This window comes from Martes martes (assembly GCF_963455335.1).
Source record: "Martes martes genome assembly, chromosome: 1".
Taxonomy (NCBI): domain Eukaryota; kingdom Metazoa; phylum Chordata; class Mammalia; order Carnivora; family Mustelidae; genus Martes; species Martes martes.
This window is the reverse complement of record NC_137888.1, coordinates 195,875,385-195,897,044: the sequence shown is the minus strand read 5'-3', so window position 1 is coordinate 195,897,044 and position 21,660 is coordinate 195,875,385. Positions and strand designations below refer to the sequence as shown.

Below are 21,660 nucleotides of genomic sequence, written 5' to 3'. Positions count from 1 at the left end.
GGTGAACTTGAGGCTTGAATCTCTCAATAGGGAATTTTTACTCAAAGCCATATTGCACATAACATACCTGAGCCCTCCTAGAATGCCTCACCACAGTCAGGAAATAAGAGTTACATGGGGTCCTGCCCTGCCTCTGCCCCTTTGCCTGTGTGTGTGATTGAGTCCCTCATCTGTGCCCCATTAACCAGGGCTCTTTGCGGGAGTGTTGGGCTGGCCTGGGGTCATTTCTGGGCACAGGCCCAGGTGCTGCAGGGTGTGCTTGTCGTAGGCTCTGTGTATGCGGACGCACACAGGGTGGTAGCCGCCGAGCTATACCCCGACCAGTTTGGGGCACGTGTGTGGGCCGCTCACACTGCTGCCCAAGGGCACACTGTGGCTCGGGATCCTGGCAGGTGGCTGGCTTATGGGTCCGTAGGACATTTACAGTTGGGTAGTACTGGTTTTTTAAGTAGCCTAATTAATTAATTTTAAATATTTTGTTTATTTATTTGACAGAGACAGACACAGTGAGAGAGGGAACACAAGCAGGGTGTGTGGGAGAGGGAGAAGCAGGCCCCCCACCGAGCAGGGAGCCTGGTGTGGGGCCCAGTCCCAGAACCCTGAGATCATGACTTGAGCCGAAGTCAGACGCTTAACAACTGAGTCACCCAGGTGCCCTGTTGATTTTATTTTAATTGATTTTTTTTTTGAGGTATAAAGGATGTCTTTTTTAAAAAACACATCTCAGTTCAGACATTTGTGGCACCCCGAAGCACTTTAGGTCCCTTCCGCCTAGGTTGGGTGAGGTGTGTGGGAGTCACCTGTCCCCACGGGTGACTTCCTAGCAGAATCTGCAGTGACTTAGACCGGGGTGGGGATGGCGGGGAGTACCGACTCTGCACACCTTTGCTCTGCATATCAGGCTGACTTAACCAGAGTTCTGAGGAGGCCAACAAAGTGCTTCTCGTAGGAGGCTTGTGCTCTAGACTCAGGGGCCGCCGCATCCCTGTGTTCTCTCTGATGAAGTCTCCGCAGGTGGAGATGAGCCTGGCGAACAAAGTAGGTAGTGTTGCAAAAGTAGACAGTGTTACAGCAGCGTGTACTTTCTGTGCCCTGAGGAGTGGAGAGGAATTGTCACATAGTTTGCTTTTTAAGATGGCTCAGAAGTTAAAAAACAAAACAAAACAAAACAAAACAAAAAAACTCTGCCCTCTGCTTAGCACGATCTCTTGGCCCTCGCTATCTTGCAGCTTTCCGTGCTCTGCAGAGATACCGGCCTTGTCCCCTTAGGGGGTATTGAGCTCAGCTGCCCAAAGAAGTGTAACACCGTTAGGTGCGGTTGGAGGGCAGGGAGCCCCTTCTGGAGGGAGACCTTCTGGGACCCCTAGTGTTACGAGCACGGGCCCGAGAATTGCTGCTCAAGAGCCTGCCTCTTTCAGGGCTGACCTGGTGATGCTCACGGCAGCGGGCCGAGAAGTGCTGGCTTAGACCCCAGCCATGGCGCTTGAAACTGTTGGTAGAGAAACGAGCGTTTGGATCATTCCAGGCTCTTGCTAATTTTCAGTTCTTCACTGCACTCGGGGAAACTGTCACTGAATTTCAGTTGTTGCGTGAGACTGAAGTTGAACTTCAGCCTGAATGGGGAGCTTCTCTCCTCCCCGGCTGGAGCCCTCTCCTGCTCAGAGCCTGCGTTGTCCTGACGGCCCCTTTGCATCTGACCTTGGATCTTGCCAGAACCTGTGCCCGTTGACGCTGGGGCCCTCCACTGGGCTTTTTGTCCACTGGTGATGTCAAAGGGGGGTTCTTCTCATACTATATGTAAACTGAATTTTGAGCATCTTAGAGAAAAACCACATTTAATGAGCTAGCATAAAGTATTAAAAGAAAAAATTAAGGGTGTCTGGGTGGCTCAGTGGGTTAAGCCTCTGCCTTCGGCTCAGGTCGTGATCTCAGGGTCCTGGGATCGAGCCCTGCATCGGGCTCTCTGCTCAGCGGGAAGCCTGCTCCCCCCACCCCACGCCGCCCGCCTCTCTGCCTACTTGTGATCTCTGTCAAATAAATAAATAAATCTTAAAAAAAAATTAGAGGAATATTTTTATAATCTTGGGATGGGGGAAGAGTCCTAAAGTCACCAAGGAAAAGAATCACAGATTAAACAACTTTTATACAGATGAAGCCTTTCTGTGTGTCAGGAAAACCACCACAAACAAAGGTAAAAGGACTGCAGGACAGGGAGAAGATATTTGCGGCATATAAACAACCTTCAGCATATCCATCATGTATGAAAGATAAGAGGGAGACAAACAAACCACAAAGGAAAACAGGAAAAGGACACTCTGTCTCCCCCAGCCTGGTGCCTGTTGAGTCCTGTCAACATGTGACTTGCACATCCTCGTGGCAGAGATGTTCCCATGAGTCACGAAGGCAACGCACGGCCTCCATCTGGACCTGTTTACCAAAAGTCCTGTTGGCTGCCACCTGGCCATGCATGAAAATTCTTACCTACCCGACGTGGGGCTGGGGACTGTGGGGTCCTGCCCCCTCAGGATCACACACGGAAGTGCTGAGGCAGTGGTTCATGTACAGAGGGAAAGTGGCTTTGCTGCTCTCTGGCCTTGTAACATTGGCGAGTACAGCAGCTCCCCGCCTCAGTCTGCTCATCTGGGAAACGGGGTTCAAAATACCATCTTCTCACATGGGGCGTCGGGGCCATGGAGTGTGCCTGGCGTGGTTTGGATCCCAGCACACCAGCTGCTAATATGACTGCGGGCCCGGTCTTTCAGGCCTCCTTAAAGGACGGCCTTTCCTGTCCCTTGCTTGGGGCCCTGGGGCTGAGTGGTTTGTAGTTGTAAGGCTTGAAGGATGAGCACAGGAAGAGAGCTGGCACTGACTTTTTCTTCAGGCACCTTTGGAACATGAAAGAAAGGAACGGTCACTCTCAGAAGAAACAGAACTTCCTCTCTGTCATGCTCTCTCCCAGGGTGTTTTGGGGCCAGTCTTGGGAGCTGCCTGCTCCGGCTGACGGTCAGGACAGCCAGGCTTTGCCGGCCTCCCAGGCCTCCTGCGTCAGCCAGCACCTGTGTGTGCCGTTGCCGCTGCGATACTCTGTTTCCCTTCTTCCTTTGAAGCGACATTCCGTGTGTCCACAGGACTGGAAATACTCAGTTTCTCTTCCTGGGCACTTTGATTTATAGTTTACTCTCTCTTTTGTTGTGTGTTGTAAGCTCTGTTTTATTAGCTTTCTGGAGAGCTGGCATTACAGCAACAGAGGGAGTAGCTAGCAGGGACTGTGAGTCCCAGCAACTGGGGTCAGGGTCACTTTCTAACTGGGTTTTTTTCTCCGCAGGAGATAAATGGCATCACCGCGGCACTGGCTGAGGAGCTCTTTGAAAAAGGTATGTGGCCAGGAGTCCCCGAAACAGTGGGTGCTACTGGTCCAGCCCTGTCAGGCAGCCAGGGACCCAGGGTGGCCCAGAACTGCCAACAAGTCCTCACCAGGGCCCACCTCCCCGGGGTTGCTCAAATCCCCAGGCCTGGTCCACAGCCGAGCCTGCCTGCCCACCTGCCCACCAGCCCCACAGGCAGCCAGGTCTAAGAAGCTGTGGTCTTTTACCTTAGGAGTCTCGAGTCTTGAGTCAGGGGCTAACCCCAGGCTCAGGATGTAGTCCAAAGCCCTATGGGGGAGTTCTGGGGTGAACTGATGCCCTCTTGTACCTGCTCTGTCCTTACCTGAGAGAGTTGAGACATCAAACAGAAGCCAGTCCTACCTAGGTCATGGCCATGCTGCAGAGAGCCTCGTGACAGTAGCTAACAGTGCTTTCTGCCATTCAGCCTCATGTCAGCCATCTCACTGCCTGCCTCCAGGCGGTGCAGATAAGGGCACTGAGGACGAGAGGGTACATGGCTGGGAGGGGCAGAGCGAGCATTAGTTGTGAACACTGCCTGTCTGCAGGTCCTGCACTGGGCTGGCCCCTCAGGCCTCAGCTGACCTCGGGCTGTGTGCATGTTAGAGGGGGTGGGGTGGGTCTGCTGCTCCTGGGCCGCCTCACATCAACTTCATCCCAGTGTGCAGATCCTGACACGGCCTCAGCTCAGGGAGGCTCCCCAGTCACACGTTCTCAGGGTCCTTCCCTCCTTTGTGATCTGGGTCTGCTCTGTGCCCTGTGTGTGCTCAGGACCACGGCTTCGTCCTGAGGGTGCTTGCCTAGTGCTTGCTGACTGTGGGTCAGGTGGGCCGATGCCCTGGCTGCACACCAGGGCTGGGGCCGGTTGCTCACCCTGGGGGCCATGGTTGTTGCAGGAGAACAGCTCCTGGGGGCCGGCGAGGTCTTTGCCATCGGGCCCCTGCAACTCTATGCGGTCACCGAGCAGCTGCAGCAGGGAAAGCCCACCTGTGCCAGTGGGGACGCCAAGACTGACCTTGGGCACATCCTGGACTTCACCTGTCGCCTTAAGTACCTGAAGGTAAAGCTGTGGCAGCTTGGTCACGGATTGCCACTCGGTTGTGTGCATGGAGCCCCAGTGGGGCTGTGGAGCTCACTGTCTGTGTGTGTGTGTGTGTGTGTGTGTGTGTGTGTGTGTGTGTGTGTATAAAGGTGGCTGAATTGGCCCTGGGATGGGGAAGGCCACCTTTGGTGTTCTTGGCACTGCACTTCTGGTTGTGAGCACCAGGGGGCAGTCGTTACCCGGTACCCCCTTTAAACTTTGGCTTCAGCCAGCTTTGATGACCCTGCAAGTGGTGAGCGGAGGTATGTGCCTCCTGTGCCCCGCGTAGCCTGGCAGAGCCGTGAGTCCGGTTCTACAGCTGCTGCAGCAGCATCCTTGATTCAAGCCCCATGTCTGGCCGCAGGTTTCCGGCACAGAAGGACCGTTTGGGACCAGCAACATTCAGGAGCAACTCCTGCCTTTTGATCTGTCAATATTCAAGTCTCTTCACCAGGTGGAGGTAAGGCCCAGGGCCCCTGGAGTCCAGGTGGGGCAGAGCCCATGAGGGGATGGTCTTGCCTCTGATTATCTGCGGCCAGAGAGTGTCTGGGTTTACCTGTTAGGCGCCGTTGCTTTTGCGTTTGTCAGTGTGTGATAGACCCCAGCTAGGTAAGTCAGGCCCACCTGAAGGTCTGGAGAGAGGGGGCCTCTCCTGCTCTGGGCCCGTCTGTACATCCGCTCCAGGCACAGGCAGCATGTGGACAGGATGGAGCACCAGCACTTGGCTCTTTCTTCTCATTGCTCAAGGTGAAGGGCTGGGAGGGTGTCCTGAGGGTCAGGCAGAGCCAGTTTCCAGTCTGTGTTTCCCAGGACACAACTGCAGAGGACTTTGAGGGTTCTCTGCCCTCCAGTGTGCCCACATCTAACAGGAAATACTTTGTATTACTTCCTACCCTATTCCTGGGTTCGAGATGTCAGTTTCGTTAACAGTTTTTAAAAGCAAGGGGACTCGGGCACCTGGGTGGCTCAGTGGGTTAAAGCCTCTGCCTTCAGCTCAGGTCATGATCCCACATCGAGCCCCACATCGGGCTCTCTGCTCAGCAGGGAGCCTGCTTCCCTTCCTCTCTCTCTGCCTGCCTCTCTGCCTACTTGTGATCTCTCTCTGTCAAATAAATAAATAAAATCTTTAAAAAATAAATAAATAAAAGCAAGGGGACTCAGTAATGGATACTTTTTAAAAATGCTTTAAAGCATCTATTTCTAGAGCATGGCTTCTGTGTTCAGCCCTGTGTTCTCATGGACACTTCCTGCCGGAAGCTTTCCAACTGCCCTGTGAAGTGGGTATTTTTATTCCCATTTTGCAGTTGAGAAAACTGAGGGTTAGGGAGATAAGAAGTTTGGTCAGGACCACACAGTCAATGAGGGAAAGCTGGGATCTGAATTCAGTCAAGTCTAACTCCAGAGCCTCTGCTGCCCGTGGGACTGTTCTGCCTGCACCATTCTGGGCTAGTCCCAGAGACTTTGAGGACCACATCCCTAGACGGGAACCTATGGTGTGTGCCTCCACCAGAGCTGGCTGAGGAAGGATTGGGAAGTTAGAGGAGTGTCCAGCCCAGCCTCGGCTCACAGGCTGAGGAGGCCCCAAGGTTGGGGTCTGCCGGTGGGTGGCGTTCATGGGCGTGTGGGGGCATGTAGCCCTGCCTGCTTGCTGCAGGTTAGCCAAGGCCGGTGAAGCTGGACTGGGTGAGCAAGAGGGCCTTTTGTGTCCTCACTGTGTGCCCAAGGCCTTTTGCTCTCAAGTTCTGCTTTCCAGAGCCCGCTTTTCCTGTTCACCTGCCAAGCTTCAGTCAGCCCTTACAGCCTTTTCTGAGACGCAGCTGTTCTTTGTTCCAGATAAGTCACTGTGGTGCCAGGCGCATCCGGGGACTCGTGGCATCGAAGCCCACCTTAGCCACAATGAGCATCCGCTTCTCCGCGACCTCTATGAAGGTAAGTGCCACCTGTTTCCTGCCCCGGGCACTGAGGGGCAGGGCCCTGTGCTGCACGCCAAGGGTGGGTGCGAGCGTCCCTGCTGTCTGCTGGACCCCGGAGGTCGGACCTTCCCCTGGGCAGCCCCACACTCGTGCAGATCCTCCCAGTGCTGGACTGTCCCCGGGATGCATCGGTCTGTGTCTTCGTCAGAAACCCATACTATTGAACAAGATAGTTGAAGGCGCTGGGTCTCTCCACCCCCACCCCTCAAAAACGTCCCTGGTTTTGGAGGGGAACAAGTTGGTAAGCAGTGGCAAGTGGCAGAATGTTCATTAGACTGACGTTAAGTGTTTCTTTGAGCTTATGAAGTCCTGGTTCAGCACTTGTTTGTATCTTGCTCTGAGTGCACTTGAAGGAGACAGGCCGGGTTGTAGGAATGCCGTGCCCTGTTGTTTGTGTGTGAGCAACAGAAATACTTGAATTGAGAAAGTAAGGGGTTTCTTCTCTACGTACCTTTTTATGGATTCCATCTTAGCCATGCTCAAATCCTTCCACTGGGATAGAACAAACAGGGTAGCTACTTTAATGACTTGTGGTGTCTAATGCAGATATGGGTTTGATGGGGTCATGAGGCTGCTGGCTGAGCTAGGAGGCTTAGATAAAGAGCAACGGCATTGGGCAACCCGGCCCCTCTCCAAGGGGCTCCCTGTGGCCTTGCTCAAAGAGCCCAAGTTAGTCCATTGAGGGAGGAGAGGTCTTCTGGGCATCAACTGCAGGACAAGGAGGCCCGCCTTCCTGCGCTTTGATGGCGTCCCTGCATCCCTGCTTCTACCTTGCGTAGTAATGGACGGTAATGGACAGTAATGGCCTACGGTCCTCAGTGGGGACCATGACGCCAGCTCAGAAAGCCTAGTTGCCTGGAAACGCTGTGATTGCTGGTCTTGAGCTCCTGAGATTGAAGCCAGAAACAGGATCACCATGGAGAACAAGGCTCTTCTGCGTTTGAAAAGCATTTGCTAATGAGGCAGGGTCAGAACACTTTCCAAGTGGCGAATATGCTGCCAAGCGCTTCAGGTATTTCACAATCGGGTAAAGCCATATGAGCTGAAGCCCATTTTAATGCAAGTTCACTTCCACATGCTAAATATGCTGAAGCCCTTCCTGAAATTTTGCAACGATTGTGTTGCGTGAGGGCCAAGTGTGGTGCTCAACAGATGTTCTTACACAGGAAGTCCTTGTTCCCGAAGCCTCGGAATTTGACGAGTGGGAGCCAGAAGGCACAGCCCTGGAAGGCCCTGTGACTGCCGTCATCCCCACGTGGCAGGCCTTGACCACTCTAGACCTGAGCCACAACAGCATCTCAGAGATCGACGAGTCTGTGGTATGCTCTCAGCCGTAGGCACCAGGGGCTTCTCTGGCCTCGTCACACCTGGAGGTTGAGTATGCAACTTGGCCTTTTCCAGAAGGACCACAGACAACCTGTGCCCCATGCTCTGTGCATTGCCTGGAGTTTTTAAGTTAATTTCTCAGTGGATTCATTGAAATAGATGAGGTAGTGGTTAGGGCCCAATGATGTCTATTGATCAAATGTACATTTGATAGAGAAACATAGTATGTGAGGATATTCCCAGGGAGTGAAGTGGGAAATTCACTCCATGGATTCCAGGCGTGCCCCCATAAGAGTGACATCCAGATAGCATTTGGGCAAGAGGAGAATGATTCCTGTATTTGTGCTCTTTGGTGGGGTTGGGTAGGGTTGGAGAAGAGGGATGAACTTCCTTCCCCATCCAGGAACTTGCCACCGTCCTTTTCACAAGCCAGGGGTTCTTTAGGAACAGTGGCCCATGTTCAGCACTGGGGGCCCTATTTGCCCCTGGGATAGGCAGAGATGTCCAGCTGGGGCATCTGTAGTCTGGAGGAAGTGTCTTGTGTTGTTCATCTACCAGGTACAGGGGCCACCAAAGTCCCGCATCTAGGGTAACCTCAGGCATCTCTCTTCTTTCTCTTCTTTGTCAAGAAACTGATCCCAAAGATTGAGTTCCTGGACCTGAGTCACAATGGGGTGCTGGTTGTGGACAACCTGCAGGTAATTTGTGTCTTTAAAGACCACCCTCCATGGGCTGCTTGAGGTCCCATTCTCCTGAGAGTTCAGGAGGCTGATGCTGCCTTGGGAGCTTGGCCGTCCCCTGGAGTTTTCTCTCATAGGCCCCTGAAAGGTGTCTGGGTGCACAGGAGGTCTGTAAAGTCAGGGTCTGCTGGTGTTCCAATGGACTGGGCGATTGTTGCTCTAGGTTCAAAGAGTGGGGGGAAAGACGTGAAAATAGAAATTGAGTGTGATGACCATACGCCTCCATCACAATGACGGACAGCCTGATTTTCACAGCTCACCCCGCTTCTGTGGGCTGTGATGCTTCTGGGGGGCCATGACGTGTGCCAGGGAGCAGGGGGTGGTACTTGCTAGTAGCTGTCTGGGACAAGTGGGTGTTGGAGGTGGGGAGGCCCCCTGCACCATCTGGGGCTGCCCGCCTGCTGCGGAGCCTTGGCCTGAACCAGCTGTACCCTGTTCTCGATGCCGCTGCAGCACCTCTACAACCTTGTGCACCTGGACCTGTCTTACAACAAGCTCTCCTCCTTGGAAGGGGTGCACACCAAACTGGGGAACATCAAGACCCTCAACCTGGCGGGCAACCTCCTGGAGAGCCTGAGTGGCCTGCACAAGCTCTATTCCCTGGTCAGCCTGGACCTCCGAGACAACAGGATCGAGCAGGTGAGCCTCAGCCTGGAAGGCTCCTGGGGACCCGGGGTGGCTCTGCCTCAGAGCTTCTCCCCCTGAAGAAGAATCATAAAGCTGGCCTGCGTCAAAGAGAGGCCATCAGTCACGTTGGCCTGTCGCTGCAGCATTCGAAGGAGGGGTGAGGGAAGGGGACTCGTCTCTTGCAGCTGGAGGAGGTCAGGAGCATCGGCAGCCTCCCGTGTCTGGAGCACGTGGCCCTACTCAGCAACCCCCTAAGCATCCTCCCTGACTACCGGACCAAGGTGCTGGCTCAGTTCGGAGAGCGGGCCTCCGAGGTAAGCTGCTGGGGCGGGTCTGCTCTGTCGGAGAGACGGTCTGGATGGAGTCTGGCTTTGCCTGGGCGGCGCTGGAGGGGATGGCCGCTGTTCTGTCCACCTCCCTGCTTCAGAAGGACCGCTGGCCCCGAGGGACCTTTCGGTTCTGGGAAGTCTGCGCGCGCGCGCGCACACACACACACACACACACCCCACCCCCCCACCCCGCCTACACACACCCGCCACTAGGAAGAGGCTTCCCTGCTCCTTCTATGGGGGCGCTGCCCTGGTTCCTGCTGGCCTCTGTCCTGTCATCTATGTCAGAGCCTCAGGCCCGGACGGCTCCCCACCAACCATGAGGCACAGACCCAGGGTGGAGGGACTGTCTTTAGCTTGTTAGAGTCACGCTTTGTTTTGTAGACTGCAGACCGTGAACGGTTTGCTCCCCTTTGCCAGTGTGGTCTGGCCCAGGGTCTGCTGCCTGCTGCGTGTGGGCTGGCCCCCCCGCAGCCATGCCAGTGTCACAGGTCCTCAGCCAGACTCACCTACCTTCCACTCTGGAGCAGGCCTATCCCCCACTCTCCCCACATCCCAGGCCAGAAGATACCTGGGCGTCTGTCTGCCCCCTTCCCCCGCCATCCTCATCTCTTTTCAGCCCTGAGCGCCCCTTTCTTCACACTGTCACCAAGACCGTGTTCACAAGATGCCCTCTTCTCCTGCCCCCCCTCGGGCACCCCCCCGCCCCGGGGCTACGTGGTTTGGTGTCAGCTTTTCCACAGGCCAGTGACCACAGTGCCACCCCTCACTGCTTACTAGTCACGGTCCCCTCCTGTATCTGCCTGTTCCTATTCCCCATGCCTCTGCCCTCCCAGTTCCCCAGGCCTCCCCTCGCTCTTACTGGTCTGAGTTCGCCCTAACTGGGGGCTTGGTTCAGGTCACTACCTTCCCCGACTCCCAGCCATCTGCAAGACTGTCCCATTGCCTCCCCATCTCAGAGAGGGACTCCTGAAATGGCCCAGGCAGTGTGGGAGCTCCCAGGTCACCTCCACGGGGAGTGGAGAGCTTGCCTGCCAGGGGGCAGAGCCTCCCTTGGTCTCCCTTGTCCTCTCGGGGCCTGGCCCACACCTCTGCAGCGCCCCTTCCACGCTGTTCCTGTCAGCCCCTGCGCTGACGGCCGTTCTCTGAACTCTGTAGGTCTGTCTGGACAACACTGCGACCACAGAGAAGGAGCTGGACACTGTGGAAGTGCTAAAAGCAATTCAGAAAGCCAAGGAGGTCAAGTCAAAGCTGAGCAACCCGGAGAAGAAGGTGGGTCTTTGTGTAGGAGGTCTTTGTGAGGAGAGCCAGCTGAGAGGGAAGCTGGCTCGCCGTGGGACTGGGCCGGGAAGCGCTCAGGGCCCCTGCGTCCTGGCTGCACCCCTCTGTGTTCTGGCTGCCTGAGCTGGGGCAAGCCACCTCCCCTCTGTTCTCCCCTACGTGAGGGGGGCACAGGGGCAGCACAGGCCTCTTGGGGTTGCTGCAGACTAGGCCCGACCACCTTCAACCACCACTCTCGAGAGAGAGCCGGGAGCTCCTTCCTCCTCCCTGGCTGTGTCGGGATCTGTGCTTCCTGATCTTTCTCTCCTCACCCCCGGGGGCTGACTCGAGCACTCCTCCTCAGGTCGTTGAGGATTCCAGGCTCTCCGCTGCTCCTTGCATCCGACCCAGCGGCTCCCCTCCCAGCGTGGCTCCTGCCACTGCCTCCCTGCCCCAGCCCATCCTCGCCAACCAAGGTAATTGTGTACATGTCTTGCCAGCTAGCGGAGTGACGCAGGTTCCGCCTGGGCCTCCTGGCTGGGGCTTGGGGGAAGATGCTGGCAGGGTTCAGACATGGGGTGGGGGCATGGTGCTGTCTCCAGGCAGCACCTCTTGGGGTAGCTTGGGGTGGTGGGGGTGGTCTGCTGGCTTGATTTCAGCTCTGTTGTTTGCTCACCAAGGGCCCCCAGTTGGTCTGAATCCCACATCCGGTTCTTGTAGGATCCCATGGGTTTGCAGTGGGGCCCTGAGGCTGCCGTGTGAACAGGCTTCTCGGGGCTGCTGCTTTTTAAGGACCCTGCTAACCCCCAGGCAGCGTGGCCAATTTGGCTCCTTGCTTGCGGGACACCAGGCCCAGTGACCTTCCTGAATCGGGCACCCCAGCCCCTGCGTAGAAACTTTTTTTTTTAATCATTGCCTCATCTCTATGGCTCTCGCGGTGCGATCCCGCCCCAAAACACCGTGTGTGTGGGCCCAAGACGGGCTGTCTGTGGACCCGTGGAAGACCAGTTCCCGTCACCCACCCACTGTCTTAGCGTTTTCAAAGGGCTTTCACCTCTGAACCCAGGCATCCTCGGAGATGAGTGAGTGAAGCAGGTCCCATGAGAGTGTCTGCTGGCCCGGCCCCCACGGAAGAGGGGAGGGTGTGCCGTCCCGAGTGGAGCCAAGGCTCGGGACACACAGGAAAGAACGCCGCCCGCCCACCCGGGCTCCTGGAGACGCAGAACTTGGTGTGAGGTCTTGGGAAAACAGTTTGACCCTATGTTTCAAGAGCCAGAAAAACGTTCCCACCCCTTGACCTGGTAACCCCGCCGGTGGGGATTTTATCTGAGTGGGATAAGTGAATGGGGAAGGGGGAGGTGAGATGCTCCCTGCAGCATTACTCACGCTGACCAACGTGGGGCGTGACGGGCCTCAGAGGATGCGAGCTGTGGTGCGAGCTGCTCTCCTGCCGTCGCCTCAGAGAGGCGGGGGCTGGCTAGGAAGAAAGGGGAAGCGCTCAGGTTAAATCAGAACGCCTGTGGCCGGGTGGCACACCAAGCTCATGACCCTGAGGTAGGAGAGAGAATTCACAAGAATTCACGAGAATGCAGTGGTGGTGTTAAGGGCCAGAGGAATTGTCCATCCGCTTTTGAAACACTCTTGACTGAGAAGTTTAGGTTTTATTTTTTTTTACATGGGAGGGGGGGTTTGTATCGCTGCAAAGAAGCTTCCCTGCCGCCAGGCCAAAGCCCTCTTGGGGGCCACCAGCGCGTGCTGCCCTGTCATGGCACCGGCCAGCCTGCAGAGAAGCCGTGGGACTAGGCCTCTGGGGGACGGGGAGATGCGACTGGTCTTCGAGGCCAGGCACCTGCCAGTTCTCAGTCAGCGTTTGCTGAACCGATGAACGAGTGAGTGTGTGAGTGGACAAGCAAGCGGAGAATCAGCCGGTAAAGTGCAGACTGCGGGTGCGGGAAATGAGGGGTCTGCCCCTGGGGCCGCAGCTGCAGGCAGCCCCTGGTGGGCAGGAGGGTGTCTGCCCCACTGCCAGGGACGTGTCACAGAGTGGCTCACTGTAGTCTGTCCCCCCCACCCCCCGCCCCCTTCCCGCCTACCAGACATTGAGACGTTGTCTCCAGATTTGCACCTCTTACGAATAAAACTGTAGTGGACGTCTTTGTGTGCACATCTCTTTCCTTTTTGTGAGAAACAACAGAATTCGGGCCCCATCTAGGTGCTCTGATGCCTCTCGTCTCATCCTGAGTGACCCTTCCTGACCACTTGTTTGTAGAGTCCACGGTCCAGGAAGGAAGCAGAAAGACTATCCCCGTCCACGTTTCCTCAGTTCCAAACAGGGTGTGGGTGGGTAGTGGCGAGAAAACGTGGCTTTTTCTTCCTGAGATGGAGGAATCGACTGAGGGCTGTGCTCAGCCGTGTGCTGCCTGTCCAGGGTCTTGCCCAGATGGGCCAGGATTTCTCCGGAAGGGAGCAGCTCTGCTCCCAGCCTGCTCCCCCGGTAGAGCTAAACGTGCTTGTGACTACACTGGGCGTTCCCCCGTTAACACCAGGCCTCTGGTTGTCTCAGGAGCTGTTAGCCAGCTTGTTGGAGCCATGGAGGATTGTGACCAGTAGGGGCTGACGGATGACATGCCAGAGTTGATTCTTCAGCCAGGTCCGTAGAGAAGTGGTCAGGAGCAGGCACCCGGGAGGGAGGCAGCTCAGTGCATCCCAGCTGCCCTGGCCTGGTGCCTTCAAGCAACCTGCAGCCTCTCTGAAGCTCAGTTTTCTCAACTGTAAAGCGGATATACCCTACTTCATCGATTCTAAGATGCACCCGTTTCCACCCCGTGACTTCTCTGAAATTGAGATGAGTGTTTCGGTCAGTGGCATCTCATAGTCGTGGTCAGCCAGCTGGCATTCGTGATGGAGTCGTGTGAAAGCCTTCCGTGGACAGCTGCTGAGACCAAGATGGCGCCCCATCCGCGCATCTTAGAGTTGATGAACTGTGGTAAATAATGAGAGGCGTGCATGAGCTGATGCTGGGGACGCACTTGACAGGGCTCCTGGCTCCTCGGGCATGGCCGGGAGGGGCTTCCCTTCCTTGCGTCCTTGTCGGGCGATTCCAGATGACTGGAACCGTGCCCCTAAGGAACCTGGAGCCTTTTGGGGAGGTGAGCGTGTGTCCCCAAGGGAGAACAGGGCAAGATGACGTGGGGGCGTTTGTAGAAGGGAGACGCGTATCTGGAGCAGAGAGGGCTTGGCAGTGGAGGTGGTATGTGAGGTCGACCTCGAAGAGAGAATCTGAGCGTGTGAGGGAGGAGAGGGGTGGACACCGGGGTAGAACAGTGTGCTTCGTGCATGGCTGTGTGCTTGCTGCCTTCCTGCTGCCTGTGCATAGCACCTGCTGCTTCGCTGGGGAAGTGGGGGATGCTCTGGGCTTGGGCTCTTGGCTTGGCTAGTCCGTGGGCAGAAGACCTGGGCTGCATGAGTTGTCCTGTCCCTGGGGGGGCAGCTGAGTTGCACAAAGGTCCATGACCTCTGGAGCTCAGTCATTTCATTGAACCATGGTCTCTGGTGGCAAAGCCAGGCAAGCCCTGGGCCCCTTCAGACCTCTGTGAAACTGGGAGTCGGAGTTCAGCATTCTCCCAGCCAACTACATTTAGGAAAATGTTTAAAAAAAAAAAAAAAAAAGTCATTACCCTCACCCACTGCGGAAAACGTCTGGAATGAAGTAACAGGCCCAGGCAAGCTGTATTCTTCAAACAGCCTCAGCAGGGTTCAAGAACGCCAGGTGTTTCTGGGGTGCATGAGTCAGTGCGCTGGCCGTGGACATGGACCAGGGAAGGGTCAGTGGGGAGTGGTCTGCAGCCCTGGGTGCCGAGCACAGTCTGTCCTCACCAGCCCTGGAGGAACGCCGCCTACAAGAAGGCCTGGCCTTGTGCGTGAGGAGTCCCGAGCCCTTGCGTGTCTGTGAGGCCCGCAGAGGTGTTGTATGAGTGGGCTGGGAGGCCAAGTTCAGCCATTCTCTTAGAGGGTCCAGGAGTGAACATGTTGAAGGCTCTTGATGGACATACTGCCAAACTGCTCTCCCAGCAGGCAGGCCAGCCCGTGCCCCACTGCCCGCCTCTGCCCAGTTAGGCCAAGGCCAGACCAGGCTGTCAGACCTTCACTGAAGCAAGGCAAAACAGAGGTCGTGTTTCGACTTGCCCTTTCGCGGTTCCTCGTGGGGTGCACCTCGCTTCCCGTCTTCTTTCTGGCAGCCGTTCCATTGTGGGATGGCTGCTCATGCCTGCCGTCTCCTAACGGGGTTTCCAGCCCCTCCCCAACTCCCATCTTTATTATCTGGAAGAGCCTTTTATAGATCAAAAACACACTACTTTGTCAACTATCACAAGTGCTTTTTTCTCATTTCCTTTTTATCTTCGGTTTCTTCTCTTCCAGAAGTTTGGTGGTGATGTAGTTACACACGTGTCCATATCTTCCTTTGGATTTAGGTGTAGAAAGTCTGTCCCTGCCCTGAGGTTAGATAAGCAGTCTTTTGTTCTTCGAGGTTAAGATTTCCATTTTTAATGTTTTCTTCTGTGATCCATGTGGCTGGGTTAGAGGGTCTGACGAGGCCCCCAGTCATGCCGGTAGCCTGAGGGCCCGGCCATGTTTGTTGAATGGCTACTCTCCCTGCCTGCCCTGCCCGCCCACCCCTGGTCTCTCTAGGTATCATGTTCGTGCAGGAGGAGGCCCTGGCCAGCAGCCTCTCATCCACCGACAGTCTGACTCCCGAGGACCGGCCCATTGCCCGGGGATGCTCTGATTCCTTGGAGTCCATCCCTTCTGGACAGGTAACACCCTCCGTCTGCTGGGGATTGCTTATCACTGTGGACCGAGTGTTCTGCCTGCGGCTGTCCGGAAGTAGGACTGGCCTTGGCTAGACGGTGGAGGTGGCCTGGCTGCTATTGGAGCAGATACTGCCACTGCCTGGTGCACTCTGCTTTGTGATGAGCAGTTTGTGTTCCATCTGTCCGTCCATGTGTGTGTGTGCATCTGTCTGTCATTCTCGGGACTAATAGGAACAGGCAGTTTTCTCACTAGGCCCTCGGAGGCAAAGCCAGGTGGTCCTTAGCCCCTGTACTCAGACTCTTCTGAAAGGCAGTTCAGAAAGTCCTAGGTGGGGATTGTTTGGGTCTCAAGCCCATCGGGAAGAATTTCTCTGCTGTTACCGGGCTCACTGGGCTACTCTGCCCACCCCTGCACGTTACCCTAGTAGTCAGACACACTGCGACTCCAGCACCTCCTCTGTGGCTGCTGGTGAGGGTTCTGGAACTTCTGTCCTGGGAAGAGAGGAGGAAGACAAGTGTGATGTGGGCATTCTGCTTGGTTTCTGGGCCTCCATCCAGCCCTGTGTTCAGTAGGTCATGGCCCTGTGACCCTGGGCAGTCTGCAGAGTCCTCGCTCTGTCCCAGCACTCCTTGGCACTCCTCCCTTCACTCTCCCCAGGATCACACAGTAGGAGGTGCCCGGGCCCTAGGTCCTCCGCTCTGCCCAGAGACCACTGGGAGGGCCTTGCCAGGTGCTGCACAGCCTCTGCTCGTTGAGGTCTCTGCAGGCCAGTTGCCACATTGGTAGGCTGTCCATGTGGACCCTCTGGGGTGGCATGGGGAGCACTGGGATGCCAGACCTCAGACACGTGGTGAGCTACAGAGTGGCAGAGGTGCTGGCCTTGGGCCTGCGGGCACGAGCTGGGGCCAGATAGAGGTGGCAGTCTCTGCTCCACTGTGCACTGCTGTGTAACTGGCTGAGTCTGTCTCAGCCTTTCCGGGGCCCAGACTCTGCCCCCGAGGGAAGTGTGGGGGTGGTGAGGAGCTTCCTACAGGGTGGTGAGCTGGGACGGGGTGCCTGGCTCAGGGTCCAGCCCCCAATAAATGCTGGGGAGTGGCTGCAGAATGTAGGGGGCTCACCGCATGTCCTTCTTTGTCAGGCACCTTCTGATGATTTACGGGACATCCCTGGAGCTGTTGGCGGTGTGAGGTGAGGAAGAACTTAAGAAGGCATCTGAGGCCTTCTGCACATGCCCAGCTGTGAACGAGTGGGAACCAGTGGGATTTTATTATAGTCTGTTCATAGAAGTCCTTCAGAGCTGTTTCTTCCTTTGAATATGTAAACAGCAAGGAGATGGGCTCTGGTCTGTTTCCAAATCCTAATCCCTGAAGTCTGTTGGACATGTTACCCCAGAGTAGGGGTCAGCAGATCGAGGCTGATTTGGTTCACGGCCTATTTTGTACAGCCTGTGAGCTGAGAAGGATTATTATATTCTCGAAGTATGATTTAAAATAGATTATGTGGATGGGCTCCTCCAAAAACTTGTGGTGTTCACTCTCTGACACTTTATAAAAGTTCTATATGTGATTTTTCACGGAGGGAAGCAGTACCCAAGAGAAGATAGATTTTTTTTTTTTTTAAGATTTTGTTTATTTGAGAAAGAGAGCGCAAGCTGGGGCCAGGGGATGAAGGGAGAAGGAGAAGCAGATTCTCTGCTGAGCAGGGAGCCAATGCAGGTCTGGATCCAAGGACCCTGAGATGGTGACCTGAACCAAAGGCAGACACTTTAAAATGACTGAGCCCCCCAGGCGCCCCAAGAGGAGCTAGAACTGAAATGTGAAAGTCCTAAGACCCACCTAGCTTACTCCCTGACTCCCATCCCAGAGGCCCCTGGGTGCTCTTGAAGGGAACCATGGTCAGTAAGTGACTTCATGCCCTTGAGCTCTCATTCCCTTTGGGACCAGCATTTGTGCGACTGAGAGGGTTTTGTGGTACTTTTGTTGGGGGAGCCTGCGTGGTGTGGCTAAGGCGGGGCTGAGTGCTTCTGGTCTGGGCCCTGGGGGTGTAGATTGTCCCTGAACTGGGAGGCCCGCCTTCAGGCACCCCGGCTCCCAACTGGGGCACTTGTCGTGGACCCAGGGGTTCAGCAGACGGCTCTGCGTGTGGTCGGTAGGGTCGGTCCAGCCCAGCGTGCAGTTGACCTTGGCCTCTCCTCGCACAGCCCGGAACACGCGGAGCCGGAGGTCCAGGTGGTGCCGGGGTCCGGCCAGATCATCTTCCTGCCCTTCACCTGTATCGGTTACACGGCCACCAACCAGGACTTCATCCAGCGCCTGAGCACGCTCATCAGGCAGGCCATCGAGCGGCAGCTGCCCGCCTGGATCGAGGCCGCCAACCAGCGGGAGGAGGGTCAGGGCGAGCAGGGCGAGGACGACGAGGACGACGAGGATGACGAGGACGCTGCAGAGAACCGCTACTTTGAAATGGGGCCCCCAGATGCGGAGGAAGAGGAGGAGGGCGGCCGGGTGGAGGAGGAGGAGGAGGAAGAGGAGGAGGAGGAGGATGAGGAGGGCGAGGAGGAGCGCCTGGCCCTGGAGTGGGCCCTGGGCGCGGACGAGGACTTCCTGCTGGAGCACATCCGCATCCTCAAGGTGTTGTGGTGCTTCCTGATCCACGTGCAGGACAGCATCCGCCAGTTCGCCGCCTGCCTCGTGCTCACCGACTTCGGCATCGCCGTCTTCGAGATCCCGCACCAGGAGTCGCGGGGCAGCAGCCAGCACATCCTGTCGGCCCTGCGCTTCGTCTTCTGCTTCCCACACGGCGACCTCACCGAGTTCGGCTTCCTCATGCCGGAGCTGTGCCTGGTGCTCAAGGTGCGGCACAGTGAGAACACGCTCTTCATCATCTCGGACGCTGCCGGCCTGCACGGGTTCCATGCCGACCTGCGCTCCTGCTTCGCCCCACAGCACATGGCCATGCTGTGCAGCCCCGTGCTCTATGGCAGCCACACCAGCCTGCAGGAGTTCCTCCGCCAGCTGCTCACCTTCTACAAGGTGGCGGGTGGCTGCCAGGAGCGCAGCCAGGGCTGCTTCCCCGTCTACCTGGTCTACAGCGACAAGCGCATGGTGCAGACGGCCGCCGGTGACTACTCGGGCAACATCGAGTGGGCCAGCTGCACGCTCTGCTCGGCCGTGCGGCGCTCCTGCTGCGCGCCCTCTGAGGCCGTCAAGTCTGCTGCCATCCCGTACTGGCTGCTGCTCACGCCCCAGCACCTCAACGTCATCAAGGCCGACTTCAACCCCATGCCCAACCGTGGCACCCACAACTGTCGCAACCGCAACAGCTTCAAGCTGAGCCGCGTGCCGCTGTCCACAGTGCTGCTGGACCCCACGCGCAGCTGCACCCAGCCGCGGGGCGCCTTCGCCGACGGCCACGTGCTGGAGCTGCTCGTTGGCTACCGCTTCGTCACTGCCATCTTCGTGCTGCCCCATGAGAAGTTCCACTTCCTGCGTATCTACAACCAGCTACGGGCCTCACTGCAGGACCTAAAGACTGTGGTCATCGCCAAGACGCCTGCGACCGGGGCCCGGTCCCAGAGCCCCCTCGTGGAAGGCCAGGCTGCCGAGGACAGGGCCAGGTGAGACCGAGCACAGGCTCTTGGGGCGGGCAGGGGGTGGGCACTATGTCTGAGACCATTCACCCCAGATCAGATCTGTGAATGTCTGCATGTGTGAGTGGGCCCAGGTGGGCCCCGTCCTCTGTTCCTCCTTGGCTTCTGACCCACCTCAGCGTTGCCCTTGTCTCCTTCTGATGCCCCGTGCCAAGCCTTATTGTAGTTGTGAGCCGTGTCCCGTCTTTCAGGAAGGACTGGGTCACTGAGGGGCTCTCTCTCTGCATGTAATTCTGTGAGTTCTCTCCAGAGGAGCTTGTTGGCTGAGAGCAGCAGCGTCTGAAGTCTGAGTTTGAGAGCCGGGTGGTTCCCGCATTCAGAGCTCCTTTCCTTCTTACAGCAGGGGAGACAGAGAGGGAAGTGGTGGCAGTCTTGTCCTGTTCTTTCGCCCTCTGCTCCTGCACCCTCTGTCTGGCTTCCCCCTGGCTTCTTGCCTGAGTTTCCCTCAGGGCCATCTGGAACTCATGCCCTCAGCTCACCCACACCCAAAGTGGGACCACACTCCAGTGGGGCCTCGTGCCCTGAGGGGTGCCCGGCTTCTGCCACTGCCCCCGGCTTCACATGTGCTGGGGCTTCCCCAGCCTGGGCAAGAAAGCCCTTCATCTGTTGGTCCTCCTGTCCTTGGAGATCCCCTCGTTTTCTCTTCTGTCCTTGTGGACGGTGGAGACCCTGTCGTCACGTCAGCATCTCATGCCTCTGCCTGTCATCCCAGCCCCCCAGCTGAGGTTCCCAAGGGGCTCCCAGCCTCTCCCTGCACAAATCAGGCACCCTTCTTGGGCCCAGCTTAAGTTCCGTGCCCTCCTAGAGACATCATCAGGTCTCCAGGCACTAGAGAGCAGCTTGTGCCCAAGGCACCCTGCATGACCTTCCCCCTTCCCACCCCTGTGCTGAGGCCTTGAGCGGTGACGCCTCGTTTCCATTTCCATGCTGTCCCCAAGCCTCGCTGGAACCTGGCCACAGTGGGGACTGCTTGCAGAAAACAGTTGCCCTGTTCTGTCCCAGCAGACACATTTCTGCAGCAGGACGAGGGGGGACCGCCCAGGGATTTCTCTCAGCAGCTGGGATGTCTTAACAGAGAGGGTGACGTCCAAAAGACCCTCTCAGCCTGGGCACAGGCATGAGGCCACCTGTAGGGTCCTCCCCGCCTCGGGGGTCGGCTCCTAACCTGAGCTTTCAGGGTTCTGAGCATTGTTTGATCTTATGCTCGGAACAGCCTGGTGAAAATCCATTGTGGCTGCTTGTATGGTGGCAGGGTGCAGGAAGAGCCTGGGCTGCCTGAGGAGGACCCAAAGGCAAGCTGAGGGGCTGTTTGGTTTGGGTTCTCACCTCTAGTTGCACTCAGGTCCTGGGTGTGGACACCTTGGTCCACATTCTGAACTCAGGAGTGGCATTTCTGATCCTTCTACAACCTTCTGAAAATGAATTCTTGACCCATGGACCACACATCTGGCTGCCCCAGCCCTGGAGTAGCAGACAGTCTATCTTTCCCCCAACTAATCTCACTTCGAAGGGCAAAGCCTGGCACTTTCCCTTTGTTCTTCTTCCTGTGGGGAACCTGGAGATGACATCCAGGTGATCTCAGATGTGACATTTGTTCCATCACACTGTTAGGTTGTGTGTGATAGGACTCTCCCCTCGGGATCCTGATGCTAACTCAGTGTCTCTTGGGGTATCGGGGGAGGCAGCAGTGACCAGCGGCCCCAGGAGGCCCCAGCAGAGGCCCCAGCAGAGGCTCCAGCTCCAGCCCCAGCGGAGGCCCCAGCCTTGGACCCGGCCCCGGGGGAGGGCACCACTTCGACCCTGGAAGAGGCCTTGTGCCCAGCAACGGCCTCGGGCCCGGTGGAGACTTCGCTTCCAGCTCCAGTCCCTGCAGAGGCCTCACGCCCAGAGGAGTCCCCAGAGGAGACCCCGGCGGAGAGCCCGGCCCTGGCCGAGCCCTCGGGGCCAGTGGAGGCCCCCGCTCAGTACCCGAGTGAGCACCTGATCCGCTCCACGTCGGAGGAGAATCAGATCCCCTCGCACCTACCTGCCTGCCCGTCGCTGCAGCATATTGCCAGCCTGCAGGGGAGCACCGTCATCGAGCTGTTCCACAGCAGCATCGCCGAGGTAGCGGCCCCACGTGGGGCCTACCAGCCGGCCGTCGTATGCAGAAAGCTGGAGCCAGGGGCGGGAAGTCCTGGGCTGCCCCTCCCTGGTCCACTGTCTTCCCCGTCACCACCTCTCCCTGTGGCCGCTCCTCACCTTGGGCCCCAGACACAGCCTGCCTCACCCCCATCTCCTACCCTTCTGTTCTTCTCTGCTTCCAAATTTGTAAACACGCGGGCCAGAAGTGGGGAGGGTCCTGTGTGTCCTTATCCAGGACTGCAGGTGTGTCCCTGGGCCGTGCAGGTCACCAGGGCTGCCCTGGGCAGAGCTCTGTTGTCAGGTGGGCACGGCCTGGAAGCGAGTTCTGTGCCCCCTGCCCTGCTCTGCTTTGGGCC

The 21,660-nt window shown here is 57.0% G+C and overlaps 1 protein-coding gene across 2 annotated transcripts in view; it reads left to right on the top strand.

The window, feature by feature from the left end:
• NISCH (nischarin) overlaps positions 1 to 21,660 on the top strand; it is a 33,040-nt gene that overhangs the window by 8,385 nt on the left and 2,995 nt on the right. Inside the window, exons 4-17 of one of the 2 annotated variants that reach the window (XM_080799740.1) lie at positions 3,326 to 3,374; positions 4,280 to 4,443; positions 4,829 to 4,924; positions 6,298 to 6,393; positions 7,604 to 7,756; positions 8,393 to 8,461; positions 8,957 to 9,142; positions 9,316 to 9,444; positions 10,618 to 10,731; positions 11,084 to 11,195; positions 15,409 to 15,533; positions 16,670 to 16,719; positions 17,732 to 19,147; positions 20,866 to 21,286. In XM_080799740.1, coding sequence (XP_080655866.1) covers positions 3,326 to 3,374; positions 4,280 to 4,443; positions 4,829 to 4,924; positions 6,298 to 6,393; positions 7,604 to 7,756; positions 8,393 to 8,461; positions 8,957 to 9,142; positions 9,316 to 9,444; positions 10,618 to 10,731; positions 11,084 to 11,195; positions 15,409 to 15,533; positions 16,670 to 16,719; positions 17,732 to 19,147; positions 20,866 to 21,286 — 3,180 coding nt within the window. Of the gene's footprint in view, positions 1 to 3,325; positions 3,375 to 4,279; positions 4,444 to 4,828; positions 4,925 to 6,297; positions 6,394 to 7,603; positions 7,757 to 8,392; positions 8,462 to 8,956; positions 9,143 to 9,315; positions 9,445 to 10,617; positions 10,732 to 11,083; positions 11,196 to 11,785; positions 12,883 to 15,408; positions 15,534 to 16,669; positions 16,720 to 17,731; positions 19,148 to 20,865; positions 21,287 to 21,660 lie in introns of those variants that run through there. The other variant, XM_080799741.1, reaches the window with a different exon arrangement.